Genomic DNA, 15,889 nt, shown 5'->3' with positions numbered 1-15,889 from the left:
GTCGTTGGCCAAGAGGAAGCTTTAGTTTTAACAAAGGCTTATGACACCCCATTGCCGAGTTAGGGCTGCCCAGTTTTGGTGGTGTAGACGTCGCGGGCGATGTAGGCCTTGATGCGCTCCCTCCCCGACACGCTCTCGATGAGCTTCTTCACCGCCGGGAAGGCGCCCAGCAGTGCGTCGCGGCTGCCCTCCACCCGGGCGAACACCAGCTCCAGAGCGACCCACAAGTTGAGGTCGGCGTAGCTCAGCTTCGCGCCCACCAAGAAGGCGCCCTTGTTGCCGTTCTTCTCGAGCAGCTTCTCGAACATGGCCAAGTGCGCCGGCAGGGTCTCCCTGACCAGCTTCTGCTTGGCCTCGGTCTGGAGGGCGGCGGGTGTGCGAAAGATGGGCTCGGCCATGGCGGTGATGGTGTCCACCACGCCCTCGTTGGCCTGGTCGATCAGGGCCTCCTCGTGGGCGTCGGCCCCGTTGAAGCCGAGCTTGCGGGCCAAGTGGCGCGCGATGGCGCCGCTCTGGACCAGCGTGAGCCCGTCGGGCTCCTCATAGAGTGGGACCTGGCCGAAAGCGAGCTTGCCGGCGGCGGTGAGGCGGGCCTTGTCGTCGGACCAGTCGGGCCAGTTGGCTACGGGCACGAAGTGGTAGTCGGCGCCGGCGTCCTCGAGCATCAGGCGCGCCACTTCGGCGCGGCCGATAACGTTGAAGTAGGTTAGGGTGGGCTTGGTCACAGGGCTGGTCGTGTTCATTGTGGTTTGGTAAGTGAGTGCTGTGTTGTGTGGATTGCCGCTTGGCGGGATGAACTTATTAGGAGGTGTGCGCTTTGCGCCCGCCCAATCGCAACAAGCCGAAACTGCCGCTTGCCTGCGAATGGGCCGCAGCATTGCCAGTATGCCCATTGGCCCAGGTGTGATCATTGTTGACTCCCTTCTGGCTCAGGGCGTGGGTATGTCCTGTGCGCAGGTAGAACTGTCTTTGGCCTGCGTGCCCAGGGGAGGTAGCTGGAGTGGTGTGCGGTACCGAACCACTCCGGGCGGTGTTCATTTCTCAATTCATTTCCTTTCTTCTTCTTTACCAGCGCAGCCAAACATGGAAGAGGAGGAGCGATGTCCCATCTGCCTGGAGGACTTTTCCATGGGTCGGGGGAGGACACTACGGGAGGCCGGGGACGTCTTCTCGCCCGCCTGCTGCCGCCAGCCTTTTTGCGGTACCCCACCCCCAAACCCCCCTCTCCACGTGCGGCCGTGTGGGTCTAACCGTGCCGCAGGACGCTGCATCGTGACCCACCTCCAAAAGCGCCGCGACTGCCCTCTGTGCCGACAGCCCATCAGGGTACATGGACCCCAGCCAACCAACCAACCAACCAACCAACCAGCCAGCCAGCCAACCAACCAACACCAACCAGGCCCTCCAGAGCAGTCGCGTAGAGGAACAGCAGCCTACCAGCCCACCACCAGTAGCAGGGGGTGGGAGAAGAGCCGCGACAAACACCCTGGACACGGTGTGCCCACCATGCCCGCGCAGCTTCTCGTGATGCTTGTGGCGGGAGGGTCCAACTCGTTGTGTGTCGTGCGTCGTGTGTGTCGTGTCGTGTGATGAGCCGCCCTAGGTGGGTGTGGAAGTGCGGTGCGGGCGACAGCGGTACCACAGGGTGTCGGTCCGGCGCGACAGCTCGCTGGAGGAGCTGCGTAGGCGGCTGAGCACGCTCTTCGTCATCCAACTGGACCGACTCACTATCAGTGCGCCCCCCCCCCCACGCATGCTCGCAGCAGCGGAGCTTGGTGTGTGGAGGTTGCTGATGCCCCCCCCCCCCATTGCAGTCCACAAAGGGAAGGTTCTCGACCGCCACTCGTACGAACCGGCCTGGCTGGGCGCGGGGCGGGTGCAGCTGCAGCTGCTGGGCGAGCCCTCGCCCCTACGCGACGACGACTATTTCGATGACGACGACGATGCCGTTGCTGCCGCCGCCAGGTGTTCTTCGGCTTCAACCTGCGTGCTTGCCTGAGCACGTGTCGCAGGCAAACTCGTGGCTGCCTTCACCGCTGGATGTTGTGTTGTTGTTGTTGTTGTTGTGTCACCTGTACCTGCGCTACATTGAATGGGCGAGGTGATGAGCTTGCACTTGCGGTCTGCGAAGGGGAGGCGCGGCACCAGCATGTTGCTGATGACGAAGGGGGAGATGTCGTTTTGTTGTTGTTTTATTTGTGTGTGTATGTGGCGTCAAAAGTCGGAGAAGTCGTCGCCGGCGGTTGGGGCGTACGGTGCCCTCTTGGGCGAATAGTGGGCCGCGTGCTTGCCGCCCTCCTTCTCCGTCTCCTCCCGCTGCTGCTGCTGCTGCGGCTGATGGTGGTGGTGGTGGTGATGGGACATCAGCCTCGATTGCTGATCCTTCCCCGCCGCCCGCCCACCATCATCATCGCCGCGCCCGTCGGCCCCGTGGTCGACTCGCCCACGCTCCATCTCGCCCTGCAGACGTACAACCACCACCGGCCAATGAAAGATTAATGGTCAAGTGGTGATCAATTTATCAACGACGCTCATTGGGCAGAGGGAGGGAGGTTAACCTGGAGGGGGCGATAGGGCGTGTGTCGTCGGCGGAGGGTACCGGTGATCTCCTGCTCCTCGAGGCACAGGGCGAGGAGGGTCTGGACCCAGTCGAAGAGGAGGTAGAACGTCTCCATCCGCTCGGCCCGCAGGACGGCCAGGTTGCACAGCACCAGGTGGCTGTACACGCCCCACTTCATCAGAAAGTCCCCCATCGACCGGGCCTGCGACTCAAACTCGCCCTACAAGCCCCCCCCCAATCACGTGCCACGCAATGAGAAGAAGAACGAAGAAGAAGAACGGGGCAGCAGTGGTAAGAGGGGGGGGGTAAGCGAACCTTGGCCACGCTCTCGGCCAGGCGCATGAGCCAGGCGGACCAATCGTCGAGGCGCCTGCGCTGCTGCAGCAGCACCGTGTACCCCTCCCGGACTGCACACGCACAAAAGAATGGGATAGAGTGAGTGAGTGTGTTGTTGTTGTTGTTGTTGTTGTTGTGTGTGTGTGTGTGTTGATGACGATGACGAGTGGCCATGGTCATGGGCGCGTACAGGTCATGGCGATGTGGCGGAAGCGGCCGTAGATGGCGGTCTTCTCGTCGATGAAATCAAAGTCGAGTCGGTGCCACCCGGCAGTCATGGCCTGCACCTCCTCCCGCCCCGCGTCGTGTTCCAGGACCTGCGCACACACGCGGACGATGAGCACCGCATAATCAGCCAATCACTAACTTTCGTGGTTCCTTTGACGAGACGACGCGGGGAGGAAAAAGTCAACTGTTTTGTTCTACGTACCGCCCGCAGCCGGGTCGACAGGCGAGCCACGACCGCACGCGAGCGGAGGGTCTTGGAGAAATTCATGGCCGCTGGTTGGGGGGGAGGGGGAGAGAACAAAGACGAGAGTCAACGCAGCGACCGACGTTGAAAGTCAAGGCAAAGTCAAAGTTTGGTGGCGGTGCAGTACTCCTGGCCTTGGACTCGGCGAGGGCGGGCGGGAGCGAGTAGGTCATCGCGGCCTTGAGCAGGGGGACGAAGGATTCGGCCAGGTGCAGGAGGCGGCTCAGCTTGTCTTCGCTCGTGTCGGCCAGCACGTCGGGCACCAGCTGCCCCACCATCCACTGTGCAACAGCAACAGCAACACACGCACGCACACGCACGCACACACACGCACACACACGCACACACGCACACACACACGCACGCGCGTATGTCAGCCACGTGGGGCATGGGATGACGGCATTGGGGTGGAGGGGATGCGAACGCCGTAGAACTGCAGGTCGCTATCGGCGATCTGGTCGACTATGGCCTGGGAGGAGAGCAGGTGGTGGTACTTCTTCATCTGCTGGTCCGAAGCACGCGCGTTTAGCGTTGTGGAGCCATAACGCTCCACACACACACACAACGCGCGCGCGGATTGGTCGGGGTACCTGTGGGTAGAATGCGCAGAGGGCAGATTGGAGGACCTCGTAGTTGAGGTACGCCCCGCTCATGATCCCGCACACCTCCTGCTGATGACTCCTGCACATCGCACGCCGTACGCGTTGGTCCACGCGTCTCTTCATGACACACGACACACCGCACGACACGCATGACACGACACACGCGCATCCACAGGAATATGTGCGAGTTTGGTACCGGTAGAGGGAACTGAAGGATTCGGCGTCCTGCTTGAAGTCGGGATGCAGCTGGTGGGTGCTTAGCGCAAAGTGGGGCATCTCACCGCCGACGGCGGAGATGCGAGGGACCGCGAGCAGCGACGAAGGCGCCACCTCCGACGACGAATAGCTGAACGACGAAAACGGGTTCGCCCGTTTTTGCGTCTCTGATCGCGATCACGACACGACACGACACGACACGACACGACACGACACGACCAATGACGCGACCAACGACACGACACACAACGTCGTCACACTTGTCAGAGGAATGTGAACGCGGGAGATCATCGGGAGATGCGCGCGAGAGGCCGGGGCGCACCATCGAAGCAGGGAGGCGGGAGAGGGTGGGGGAAGCCCGAGGCGACGGGCGGCGGGAGGAGCGGGTGGGGCGAGCGCCGCCCCGCCGCGAGCGTCGAGAACGGAGGCGGCTCCTCGCCCACACCACCGCCACCGCTGCCACTGGTCGTGCCGGGGTGATCGTGTCGCTGCTGATAGTGCTGGTGATGCTGATGATGATGCTGATGCTGGTGTTGATGATGATGTTGCTGCTGGTGGTGATGATGTGTGGGTAGCGTGGTGGTGCTGGCGGTGGTCGATGAAGACGACGACGATGATGAAGAAGAAGAAGAAGAGAGCGTGGGAGAAGAGGAGGAGGAGGAGGCGGCGGCGGCGGTCCAGCCGAGGCCGGCGGTGAGGGCGGAGAGGAGGCCGCCGGTGAGGTGGAGGTGGGCGGGGGCCTGTCCGGCGGGGCGGCGCCGGAAGTGGTTGTAGTGGTGCGAGGTCTGGCCGCGGCGGCCCAGCCGGCGCGAGGTGATGTCGGGGAAGACCATGCGGAGGATCTTGCCAAAGGCCGGCGCGTTGGTGGCCTCGAGCTGGTGGTCCCGACAGAACGCCAGGTAGTCCCCGTACACCTCCCGCTTCGGCAGCGCGTGGCCGGGCGCCATGTCGTACGCATTCACCAGCCTTGTGGTTGAAACCATCCACAACCACACAAGATGATGTGTTCAACATCTCCATCTTCCTCCTCTCCCCCCCCCGCCGATGAGATGAGCGAGTGGTACCATTGGAGCACGTTGGGGAGGGCCTTTTCTTTAGGGATGAGGGAGCCACTACTGTCGGCCCGGTTCCCGCGCTCGTTCTGGGCAGCGGCGTCCATGTCGTCCATGTCGTCATCGTCGTCGTTATTGCCGTGGCCGTTCATCTCTCCTCCCCCTTTGGCAAGAAGATCTCGTGCGTCTCAAATGAAACAAAAAGAAAAAGGAAAATACCAAAAACAAACAAATCAAATTGAAAATAGAGACAGGAAAGAAAAGGAAAAGAGCACATCTTTTTCTGGGCCTTTGCAGCATCAACAATCAACAAATCATCAGAGCAGTGAAGAAGCAACATGCAATCGAAGGGCGTGCGCCGCTACAGACCGGGTCAGGTGCAGCTCCTTTTCATGCCCCTCTCTCCTCAATCTTTTTTTCGTTTTACACTGTCTCGTGCACACCGATTTACGTTGGGGATTTCATCAATCATTATAATGACAGGCACCCAAATGGGCGAGCGAGGATGGAGAGGACGCCAGCCTGCCTGGCCCATCATCTGCCGCCGCGAAGCTGGCCGGCGCCTCGGCGCCTGCCAAGAGCGGTGCCGCCACGGGCGGCGGGCGGTGGGACGTCGTGGGCAAACCCGCGGCAGCGGACGAGCAGCAGGACCGTCGGCTGCGACGGGCGGCCCAACGACATACCAGCCGCGACGACGACCAAGGTGGCGGTGGTGAAGAGGACGAGGACGAGGCGCTGCGTCGGGCCGCTCGCCGTCGCCGCCAGGAGGCCGAAGTGGTCTTCATGGCCTCCTCCTCCTCATCACCTTCTTCTTCATCATCCGTACGTCGTTCGCCTCCTGCCATGCGATGGCAATCTACCACTCAGTTTGTTGACATGGTGTGTCGTTGGCCGTGTCGTGTAGGCCTCGGCCGAGGACGGAGGACGTCGCCGTCGCGCGGTGGCCGAGGTGGTGGTGGCGACGGCTCCCGCCAACGGTGCACGGTACGCGCGCCCGTGCGTGATTTCGCCGCCCACGCTCGCCGCGCATTCCCTTAACCCCCCATCGTAATGAGGCGAGTTTGCTGATCGGTGAGCTGTGTGTGTGTGTGTGTTGTGTTGTGTTGTGTGATGTGTGCCACTCACAGGGCCGGCGACGCCACCTCCGCGGACGATGATGAAGACGAGGAGGAGGACAGCGTGCTGGAGCGGCGGATGCGGCTCAAGGCCAAGATCCGGGAGCAGGAGGAGGAGGACGAGGAGGAGGAGCTGGCCAAAATGGAGGACGAGGCACGCCCCTCCCTTCATCACATTCCCCCCCCCGCAGCCGCCGCTCGTACCATTGGATTGGGGGGTGCCTCGTCTCACGTGTGCGTCTTGTGGCGACGGCGGTGGTTGGGGGGGGGGTGGCAGGAAGAGGAGGAGAGCGAGGAGGAGGGCAGTTCGGAGTACGAGACGGACACGTCGGACAGCGAGGACGAGGGGGGCTACGGCAGCCGCCGGCCCGTCGTGGCGCCCACCTTCGTGCGCAAGCAGGACCGGGACACCATCCGCGAGCGCGAGCGCAAGGAGCAGGAGGAGGCCCTCCAGGCCCAGAAGGTACACCCCCCCTCCCCCCTCACAGACTGACTCTCCCTCTTCTTCCTTTCGTTCTCTCTTTCTCTCTTCGCGGATGCAAACTGAACACGGCCCGACCAACGACACCACACGACCAACGACACCACACGACACTACCCACGGCCCGCCCGCCCATCATCAGGAGGAGGAGCAGAAGGAGCGCAGGAAGGCGCAGACGCGGGATCTGCTGGTGGAGGCCATCCAAAAGGAGCGCGCCGATGCCCAGCAGAACGAGGGCGGCGACAACGACGGCTCCTCTTCCGAGTCCGAGGCCGACCCCGAGGAAGAGGACGAAGAGGTACAGCACGCGACACACACACCACACGCACACACGCACACACACACACACGAACTGAGGCCGCGGCTTTGCTCATGGCGGTGTGCACTGGTTTGGGTGGGTTGGGTTGCCACATGCGTAGGCCGAGTTCGAGAAGTGGAAGATCCGGGAGTTGAAGAGGATCCGACGGGACCAGGAGGAGAAGCTGCAGTGGGAGAAGGAGCTCCAAGAGATCGAGAGACGACGGTGCGTGCCCCCCCACTATATATATTTATATTTATATTTATAATACTCCTTCCTGACTGGGGGAGGGCGCAGAGGCCTGTCCGACGCGGAGATCGCGAAGCTCGACGCGGAGGCGCTGCAGCCCAAGGAAAAGAAGAAGTGGAAGTTCCTGCAGAAGTACTACCACAAGGGCGCCTTCTACCAGGACGACGAGCTCGTCAAGGAGACCGGTACGCACCTACGCCTCTCCCCACCCCACCCCCGTGTTGGCTCGCTCTCCTCTCCTGTGGCGTTCATAATAATAATAATAATAACAATAATAATCTCAGATTATTCGGAGCCCACGCTGGAGGACAAGTTCGACCGTACGATCCTGCCCAAGGTCATGCAGGTCAAGAACTTTGGACGCGCCGGCCGCACCAAGTACACCCATCTCGTCGACCAGGACACCACCTACCTCGGCGGTACACCCCCTACCCCCCCCCACCGCAGCTCCTCCCCTCTGGCGGGCCACTCACTCGCGTGTGTGTGTGTGGTGCGCAGGCGGCAAGACCAACCCGTTCGCGCGTCCGGGCGAGAATCCGGCGGGAGGCGCGCCTGCGGCACCGGCAGATCGGTGGGACCCGTGGAGCGTGGCGCCGGCCCTCCGCGCCAAGTACACGCAGAAGATGGGCGGCGTGGGCAGCGTGGACGACCCCCTCCACCGCAAGCGGAAGAGGCCCGGCGCCGACGGCCACCAGTAGTTGTAGTGGCTCTCAGGCACTTCTCCTCCGAAGCAGAAGCAGAGACCTCGTGTGCTGGACAGAGGTGCACCTCTACGTGCGCGTGTGGTGCGCGCGTGTGTTCGCGGAAGGCGAAAAGAAGTGCGATAGGAAAAAGGGCGCCATGTAACCTTTGCACGTGTTGTTGTGTGTGCGTGCACTCCACACATCTGGAGATGCGCACACGCGCATTGGTAGCAGCAGCCCACCTGCGCAGTGAGGCCTCACTGCTTGGCGGCGAACTCGTTGACGGGGATGCCGAGCTCCTCCCAGAACTTGAGCCGGCCCTCGGCCACGCACGCGCTGAACGCCTGACGCTGCGACGCGCACGAGTCCTCGGTGCCTGGTGCGGTTTGGGGGGGGGGCACCCGCGTGTATGCAGAGGCACGTTGGAGCTTCTTCAGCTGGCTGGCGATTTGGGGCGGGTCGGTAGTAGTAGTAGTAGAAGAAAGGCGCGTACCGTTGCGGAGGCACTCGCCGAGCGTGCGGCCCTCGGCGGGGCAGATGACGGAGCCCACGCAGAGGTCCACCTCCTTCAGCTCGACCTGGCACTTGGAAGCGTCACCCTGAACATGCGCGCGGACGAGATGAGTTGCGTGCGTGCGTGCGTGCGTGCGTGCTGGAGAGAGGGAAGGAGGGAAGGAGGAGTTCGTGCCTTGTTGGCCTCGATGCAGGAGGTGAGCTTGTCGGACGGACCCGCGCACGCCTTCTCGGTCCGGTCGACCAGCGAGTGCTGCGGGTAGCGGTCCACGAAGTGATCGAACGCCGGCCCTGCGACGGCAAAGAAAAATGAAGAAAAAGAAAGAAAGAACGTACGCAAAGAAAGAAGAAGAGGGATGAGAATGAGAGGTGGTGTGAGTTGTGCGTCGCACGGGCCACACACCGCACGGGCTTGTTTGCAGGCGTGCGGGGGGGCGGGGATACCGGTGCAGGCGCGAAGGGCCTTGATGTCGTCCTGGCACAGGGAGGGGTTTCGCCGCGTCTGCAGACACGTCACAGCTCGCTGCGCTTGCTGGGGGCACAGCAGCTCACTGTCCACAAAAAGGGTTATAACAATTATTGTTAGAAGTCTTTTTAGTATGTATTATGGAGTATTTAGATAATTGTTTGATTTAAAAATAACCGATAAAAATATTTACACATTGGATCTGTCTTACGTACGCAAAGCAGTGCAGGCGGAGGGATTCCAGCTGGAGGCACTCCTCATCATTTTCGCCCTTCACGGCCACGCACTGATCCGCAGCATTTCCTGTAAATGGGGGGGGGGGTTGGAGAGGGACTTGCGGGAACCGGCACATTGGTGCACGTACCGAGGCCGAAGCAGTTGGAGAGGCGCTCGCCGATGATGCGGGTGAGAGCTTGTCTGCGTTCGTCGGCCATCTTTGAGTTCTGGCGATGAGAGGAGGAATCGAAGAAAACAGCGCGACGCCGCCGGCCCAAGCTGCGAATGTGGTTTGTCGACTGTCGAGCTACAGTGTCGACGAAATGAAGCGATTTTTTGCCGCGTCGCCACACTCGAGTTTGGGGTCGAGGGCAAGGAGCCGTTAGGGCTTTTTACAAAGCCACCAAGCAACCAAGAAAGAAGTGGGTGCTGTTGCTATTTTGATATTACAAATTCGATTTTGCCCGAGCTTGTCGGGGAGCCACCAGCCAGCGACCACGGCTTACTTCACAGCCCCCCTAATCATGGATCCTCCTTCTTCCTGGAAGGGGGAGGAAGAGGACGACGGGAACAAAAGTAGCGAGAATGACCGCTCCATTTCATTCATCATCGACGACGATGACGACGACGAAGAGGACATCGATCGATACAATGTGGAGATGGATGAGGAGGTGACCTCGCCCGGCCTGCCACGGCCAGACGAATCCGCATTTGCGAGTACTCAGCCCTCCCGCTGGAACCAGGTCCAGTCGGCCGGCCCCAACAAGGAACTGGGCAAGCGCAAGATGCCCATGCCCCCTTCTCCTTCGCCCGCGCCCGTCTACAAGGCCCAGGCGCGCGTCCTCTCCTACACGCCCGCCCCGCCCTTCCTCTCCTCCACCGCCTCCACCGCCGCCGCCGCCGCCGCCATGGGCTCCTTCAGCGTCCACCAGCCCCACCACTACGCCGCCCACCCGCACCACTCCGCCCCCTCCTTCAACCCCGAGCTCTTTCGACAATGTACAACCCCCCCCTCCTCTCCCCCCAACCACCCCCAAAGCCCTCTCCCCCCCTCTCTCCCGTCCTCGGGTCTTCTCCTTTCTCGTTCTCCTTCCTTCGTCGCTTTCGTTCTCTCTCTCTTCTTCTCTAGAGTGCTTCTCTTCGCTTCTGGTCTCTCTTCTGGTTCCCTCTCTCTATGGGCTGTGGGCGGGATGGGGTGGACCCGGGGGTCGCCTCGTGGGTGTTGCCGCCCCGGCCCCGCGTTCAATCGAACCCCCTTTGGGCCTTGACTCCCCCCCATTTCTCTTCTCATTTCTCTTCGCTTCTCTTCTCTGTTGCACGTGCAGGTGCGACGCCCGACCCGGGCAGCTCCAAGTACGAGTACGAGTACGAGGAGGAGGCCTGCATCGGGAGCGGGTCGTTCGGGGAGGTGTTCCGCGTGCGGGGACGGCGGGACCAGCAGCTCTACGCCATCAAGAAGTCCAAGCCCTTCACCGGCAAAGCCGACAAGTCAGTTCCCCCTCCCTCTCTTCTCTCTCTCTCTTTGTTTGCTTCCGCTTTCTCTCTTTTCTCGCGCGAACGCAGCGGCAGTTGCTCATCGGTGGACCCCTCCCCTGAAACCCGAACAGGAAGAGCAAGATGAAGGAGGCCAGCACCATGAACAAGCTCAAGCATCCCCACTGCGTCAAGTGCGTAACCATTCTTCTTCTTCTCCTCCTCCTCCTTCTCTCTCTCTCTCTCTCTTTGCACGACTGTGTCGTATGGACGGCTAACGGCGCGGGCACAGGTTCGTGGACGCGTGGGAGGAGCGGGCGTCGCTCTACATCCAGACGGAGCTTTGCGAGCTGGGCTCCCTGAAGGACTTCATGTACAAGCACGGCCCGCTGTCCGAGGACCAGATATGGAGCTTCCTCACCGACATGCTCCTGGTACCTCTCTCTCTCTCTCTCGTTGCTCCCCCCCCATTGCCGGGACCGACCACCGCGCTAAATGATTTGAATCGTGCAGGGCGTGCGGCACATTCACGACCAGAACCTGTTGCACCTGGACATCAAGCCCTCCAACATGCTGCTCGTGTGCCTCGAGTGCCGGCGGCAGTTCATCGGGGACGGGAGCGTGGACCACTCGCATGCACAGGTGCCCCCCTCTCTTTCCTCGTCACTCCCTCCCCGCCCGCTGCCGTGCTTACCCGGCCTCTTCTCGCCGTTGCGCAGGGACCCGATTCGGTGCTGGTCAAGGTGGGGGATTTTGGCCAGGCCATCGCCAAGGGAGAGTGGCAGGGGGAGGACGGGGTACCACACGCACACGCACACACACACACGCACACACACGCACACACACGCACAGCACATACTTTTGTCCTATCAAGCGAGCACTGACGCTTCGCCTCCCTTTTCTTCACCGCACACAGGATGGGTGCTACATGGCACCGGAACTGCTGCAGTGGAACCGAAACGAGTCCACCAAGACAATCGGATCAGCGGCCGACATTTTTTCACTGGGCGCCACCGTATTCGAACTGGCCGCCAACGTGCAAATGCCCAAGGGGGTACTGACTTTACTTTACAGCTTCACTTTCATCCCCCCCCCCGAGTTGTCGTTTCTTTCCTGGCCATTCACACTTGCGCGTGTGTGGTGGGTGGTGGACGCAGGGGCGATTGAGTGCCAAGCTGCGGGAGGGCAAGATCCCGCGCCTGACCCGGTCGGCCGAGTTGTGCAAGGTCATCCACGCGATGATGCGACCAGAGCCATTTGAGCGGCCCTCGGCCGAATCGCTGCTCGCCACGGAGCCCCGCATCAAGAGCATTCTCCAACGACGACTCGACACCAACTGGGTACCGCACGCTCACTTAGCCTTTATCGCCCGCGGCCCTCGTTGTGTTGTGTTGTCTCTCGCGTCGGCTCGAGCACCTCCTAAATCGTGCGATGATCTGCGACACCCACAACACCCACACCCACACACACACACACACACAGTATGCGCCCATAGTGGAGCGACAGTCCTCCACGCGGATGCTCCACGAGGCCCTCAACCTCGCGCCGCCGTTCGACAATCATCGGTTGTCCGCCAGCAACGGGAACTCCGGCGCAGAGCAGCAGCAGCAGCAGCAGCAGCAGCAAGATCACAACCGCAACCACCGCCGCCACGAAGAACACGACCACGACGCCGGCATAGCGCAGGGGGACGGGGAGCAGCCCAAGGAGGACAAGATGAGTGCCGAATACGAACCCGTCCATGCCGACCACCAGGTACCGTCCGCGCCTCGGTCTCGGGTGTGCGGTGTGCGTGTCGCACGCGCACGCTCACTCACCGGTGGGTTCTCCCGCAGAGCGAGTTGCCGACAGCGGACGACGACGATTTCCTGCTGCAGGAAGGCCACCCGCCTGGCCAGCGCGCCGACGAGGACTCGTTCGTGGCATTCATCTCCCCGCTGCCCAAAGACCCCCTCACCAAGAGTACTCTCGTCCCCGCCAATCGCCAATCACTGCCCCCTCCCGGGATTTGTTTTGATTAACGATTGGGCCGTGGCCGATCGATCACAGCGTTCACGCCGAGGGGCTACAAGATGTCGCGGACGGACTCGTTCGAGGAGTTCCGCCCGCCGCCCGCCACGGAACTGCGCCGCGCTACGACGTCGTCGGTCACCTTCTCCTCGCCGCTCGCGACCGCGGGCGTGCTCCAGTCGCCCTTCACCTGCCCCACCTCCAAACCGTTCGTCCGTCCCGCCACCGCCCGCAAGGCCCCGCTGCCGCTCTTCAACGGATTCGCCTCACTCACCGCCTCGCCCAACAGCCTCGCGTATGCGCCCTTGCTCGCCCCTTCCCCCTCGTCGAAGCTGTCCTCACTCATCAGTCGTTGTGTGTGTGTGTGTGTGTGTGTGTCGCGTGTGTGTCGCTCGGCAGGAAGGGCCGGAGTAAATCGTCCCGATCAAGGCGGCGATCAGTGGCCGACGACGAAGAGGAGGTGGAGGAGAAGGAGGAGGAGGGACCCAATGACTCACTCCGATTCAGCGAGCAGCAGGACGACACCAACGGCCGTTGCTAGGCCCACGCTCCCTGGGCGTTGTTATGAGCACCCGTGCCCGATCCTTGTTGTGGGTAGTGATGACGATGGTGGTGCTGTACACACCACGCGCTGGTGGTTATGGTGCTACACGAAGATGTAAATAGTGAAAGAGATTTGATTAAATTGTGAAAGAGAAGAGCCAACAACCGCCAAACCAGTGAGCACCATCACACCATGACAGTTCCAAGGCAAGCCAGAAAAAGCTGGTGACTGTGTTGAGAAGCAACAGCTGAGTGCAGTGTGGGTAAACACACAACATCTCATCAACAAACAAAATACCCTGCCACACAATAAAAAGTGACAGGTGTGGTTGCTGAAGGTGACATGGCCTCAGCCAGGAACTGGTGGACAACTAGTGCCACTGGCTCTGCACTGCCACTGCAAGCAGGAGAGTATCTAAATTCCTTGGTGAGGGTTGGCTTGATCACCAAGAGGCTTTCTCCCACTCAGCCAGTCTTCCTGTGCAAGCCCAAAGGTCACCACTGTCACCTCTCACCAAGAAGTAGAGGGTGATGTTGCTGGCATGGGCTGGAAGGATCTTGTGGTGAATGCCATTGCATCACCACAAGAAGAAAATAAAGGACAACTTGCTAACCCAGTGACTTCTATATTTTTTACCAATGTATCTTCTTCAAATTCACCTCAATTTACAAGCATTCAAATAAATTGCTCACCAAAGGCACTGTTGAGTACCACCAGCACTACCTCAACAAACAAGATGGTAGAAACACTCACCTTGCTGTTGGTCCATTGTCTGCTGATCAGCTCCACTGTCCATTGGTCCTCTAGCAGCAGAAATCAGCCTTTTTCATTGTCAGCAAGAATCCACGGTGGTGAGAACATGCGGCTAGCCGTTTGGCTGCCAGCGGTTAACCAGCATTATGCACCCCTTCACTAGCACTGCTTTCAACCGTCTCTGCTACTCTCACGCTCGCGAGCCGCTGAGGCCCCGGAGGGACTCGACGGCGGTGTTGAGGGTGCATCCCACCCACCGGTCCACCTCCACCTCGCACACCTCCTCCCTGCCCCCGCCTGTGGACCAAACACAACACACGACACGACACGACACGACACGACACGACACGACGCGACAGACCTCCGTCAGTTCGCCTGCAACCACGTCACGAGCACGTGGGAGGCCTCAGCGGGGTACGCGTGCGTACTGGATTGCAGGCAGGCGCGGACGGCGCTCAGGCGGGCGGGGCACGCCACGCGCTGAATGCACGCCGACATCTCGTCCAGGGGTTCCTCGCATACCTCCGCCAGGCGCTGCTCCCCGCCCTGTTTTATACGGTTAAACAAAAGTTGAGACAGCTGTGTCAGGAGACTCAAACTCACCACGACACACACGATAAGGGCTTGGTCGACCAAAAATCCCCGAAGGGGGGCAGCCTTGGAGGTAAGGTACCTGGGCGGCCATGAGGGCGTGGCATTTGTGCAGCCGGGTGAAGGGACCCTCGCACAGCTCCACCATCCGCTTCTGCCAACCTTCGTCGAGCTTGGCCTGTGTGCCACACACGCACACACCGACATGACAAATCAACTTATCGCGCACACGCCGCGATGACTCATGCGCACGCAAAAAGAAGAGCTGCCGCCAGTACCTGCTCGCGGATGTGGGTGGTGTCGCGCTCAAAGTCCTCGCGGAGGCCATTGCAGGGGCTGGGGTCGCGTCGGTGCTCCGCCACACACTCGAGCACGACGCGCGCGCGCGGACCCATGAACGTGCTCTTCGCCCTGTGGACAGCCCCCCTCCGGGGGCGCGGTCAGCGGACCTTTTCCGCGACGCGGCCATTGCCCCCCCCCCTCTCTAAAGGGCGAGTAGCGCGACGAGGCCTAACGTGCGTACCGCAGGCAGGAGAGGGCGCGGGCAGTGGCCTCGCGGCATGCCGGAGCGAGGGCGTCGTTGGTCGTCGTCGCAGTCGCAGTGCCGCACACGCTGTCGGCGTGGGCGAAGAGGCCCGCGCACGCTTCGTTCTGGTTGCCTCCTCCTTCCATGTTTGCTCTTCGTATGTGCGCAGTTCCCCGGCAGGTCGACCGTGTTGTTCCAGGAAATAGTAAAGAAAATGGCACAAGTAATGTGCAGTCGAGAAAAGCCTAGGGAAAAGCGGAGGCACCCCAAAGCCCGAGAGAGACCACACCTAAGCACCTCGTCTCGGAGGAGCATAACAGCAGCGGCGGAGCAGGAGAGCCATGGGAGACACGCAGCACGATGCACCCGACTACGACCACCTCTTCAAAGGTGCACCACCCCACCCCTTAACACCCCGCAGAGTGGGGGGGGCTGCTGCCAGCTGCTGCCTCCTCCTGCAGAGCGCATCTTCTCACCTTCTCACGTGTCCACGCATGTGGCGTGGCGCGGTGCAGTGGTGCTCGTGGGCGACTCAGCTGTAGGTACGGCGCCGCCCTGCCTCCTTGTGCCTCGTGGGTGTGACACGAACATGGGCACAAACCACCGTGCGCGTTGGGTCGTGTGTGTGTGTGGGGTGTGCGTGTGTGCGTGCGCAGGCAAGTCCAACCTGCTGTCTCGCTTCACGCGCGACGAGTTCACCCTCGACTGCAAGAGCACCATCGGAGGTGACTGG

The 15,889-nt window shown here is 61.3% G+C and overlaps 8 protein-coding genes across 8 annotated transcripts in view; 4 read left to right on the top strand and 4 right to left on the bottom strand.

Moving 5' to 3' along the window:
* Positions 1–59: 59 nt before the first annotated feature.
* ACA1_217200 (glutathione transferase subfamily protein) lies at positions 60–743 on the bottom strand (the record flags this gene model as incomplete). Its single annotated transcript, XM_004337123.1, has 1 exon — positions 60–743. The coding sequence occupies one exon, from the start codon at positions 741–743 to the stop codon at positions 60–62; it is 684 nt and encodes a 227-aa protein (XP_004337171.1).
* A 340-nt stretch (positions 744–1,083) lies between these two features.
* Positions 1,084–1,999, top strand: ACA1_217190 (uncharacterized protein; the record flags this gene model as incomplete). Its single annotated transcript, XM_004337122.1, has 5 exons — positions 1,084–1,201; positions 1,262–1,326; positions 1,400–1,495; positions 1,634–1,733; positions 1,815–1,999. 5 exons carry the CDS (start codon positions 1,084–1,086, stop codon positions 1,997–1,999), a joined length of 564 nt encoding a protein of 187 aa, XP_004337170.1.
* A 215-nt stretch (positions 2,000–2,214) lies between these two features.
* Positions 2,215–5,133, bottom strand: ACA1_217180 (uncharacterized protein; the record flags this gene model as incomplete). The annotated part of the gene is made up of 10 exons (XM_004337121.1): positions 2,215–2,460; positions 2,559–2,780; positions 2,876–2,967; positions 3,087–3,213; positions 3,327–3,397; positions 3,496–3,649; positions 3,793–3,915; positions 3,959–4,049; positions 4,167–4,353; positions 4,509–5,133. 10 exons carry the CDS (start codon positions 5,131–5,133, stop codon positions 2,215–2,217), a joined length of 1,938 nt encoding a protein of 645 aa, XP_004337169.1.
* Positions 5,134–5,576: 443 nt separating this feature from the next.
* Positions 5,577–8,079, top strand: ACA1_217170 (Microfibrillar associated protein; the record flags this gene model as incomplete). The annotated part of the gene is made up of 10 exons (XM_004337120.1): positions 5,577–5,615; positions 5,722–6,060; positions 6,143–6,222; positions 6,366–6,585; positions 6,631–6,816; positions 6,977–7,132; positions 7,254–7,357; positions 7,430–7,566; positions 7,666–7,800; positions 7,880–8,079. 10 exons carry the CDS (start codon positions 5,577–5,579, stop codon positions 8,077–8,079), a joined length of 1,596 nt encoding a protein of 531 aa, XP_004337168.1.
* A 242-nt stretch (positions 8,080–8,321) lies between these two features.
* Positions 8,322–9,477, bottom strand: ACA1_217160 (uncharacterized protein; the record flags this gene model as incomplete). Its single annotated transcript, XM_004337119.1, has 6 exons — positions 8,322–8,440; positions 8,558–8,663; positions 8,822–8,868; positions 9,022–9,128; positions 9,259–9,346; positions 9,408–9,477. The coding sequence occupies 6 exons, from the start codon at positions 9,475–9,477 to the stop codon at positions 8,322–8,324; spliced, it is 537 nt and encodes a 178-aa protein (XP_004337167.1).
* Positions 9,478–9,783: 306 nt separating this feature from the next.
* On the top strand, positions 9,784–13,283 carry ACA1_217150 (protein kinase domain containing protein; the record flags this gene model as incomplete). The annotated part of the gene is made up of 12 exons (XM_004337118.1): positions 9,784–10,258; positions 10,585–10,747; positions 10,867–10,926; positions 11,025–11,166; positions 11,246–11,374; positions 11,452–11,529; positions 11,649–11,786; positions 11,890–12,072; positions 12,239–12,487; positions 12,568–12,694; positions 12,782–13,037; positions 13,142–13,283. 12 exons carry the CDS (start codon positions 9,784–9,786, stop codon positions 13,281–13,283), a joined length of 2,142 nt encoding a protein of 713 aa, XP_004337166.1.
* A 946-nt stretch (positions 13,284–14,229) lies between these two features.
* Positions 14,230–15,302, bottom strand: ACA1_217140 (uncharacterized protein; the record flags this gene model as incomplete). Its single annotated transcript, XM_004337117.1, has 5 exons — positions 14,230–14,336; positions 14,468–14,585; positions 14,713–14,808; positions 14,909–15,041; positions 15,154–15,302. The coding sequence occupies 5 exons, from the start codon at positions 15,300–15,302 to the stop codon at positions 14,230–14,232; spliced, it is 603 nt and encodes a 200-aa protein (XP_004337165.1).
* A 195-nt stretch (positions 15,303–15,497) lies between these two features.
* ACA1_216930 (Rab11/RabAfamily small GTPase) overlaps positions 15,498–15,889 on the top strand; it is a gene marked incomplete at both ends in the record, with an annotated part of 2,586 nt that continues 2,194 nt past the window's right edge. The window contains 3 exons of the mRNA XM_004337116.1: positions 15,498–15,546; positions 15,672–15,698; positions 15,813–15,881. Coding sequence (XP_004337164.1) covers positions 15,498–15,546; positions 15,672–15,698; positions 15,813–15,881 — 145 coding nt within the window. The remainder of the gene's footprint in view (positions 15,547–15,671; positions 15,699–15,812; positions 15,882–15,889) is intronic.

This window comes from Acanthamoeba castellanii (genome assembly GCF_000313135.1).
Source record: "Acanthamoeba castellanii str. Neff unplaced genomic scaffold scf7180000084758, whole genome shotgun sequence".
Taxonomy (NCBI): Eukaryota; Discosea; order Longamoebia; family Acanthamoebidae; genus Acanthamoeba; species Acanthamoeba castellanii.
Note: the sequence above shows the minus strand (reverse complement) of the source record. Positions and strands in the feature narration are given on the sequence as shown.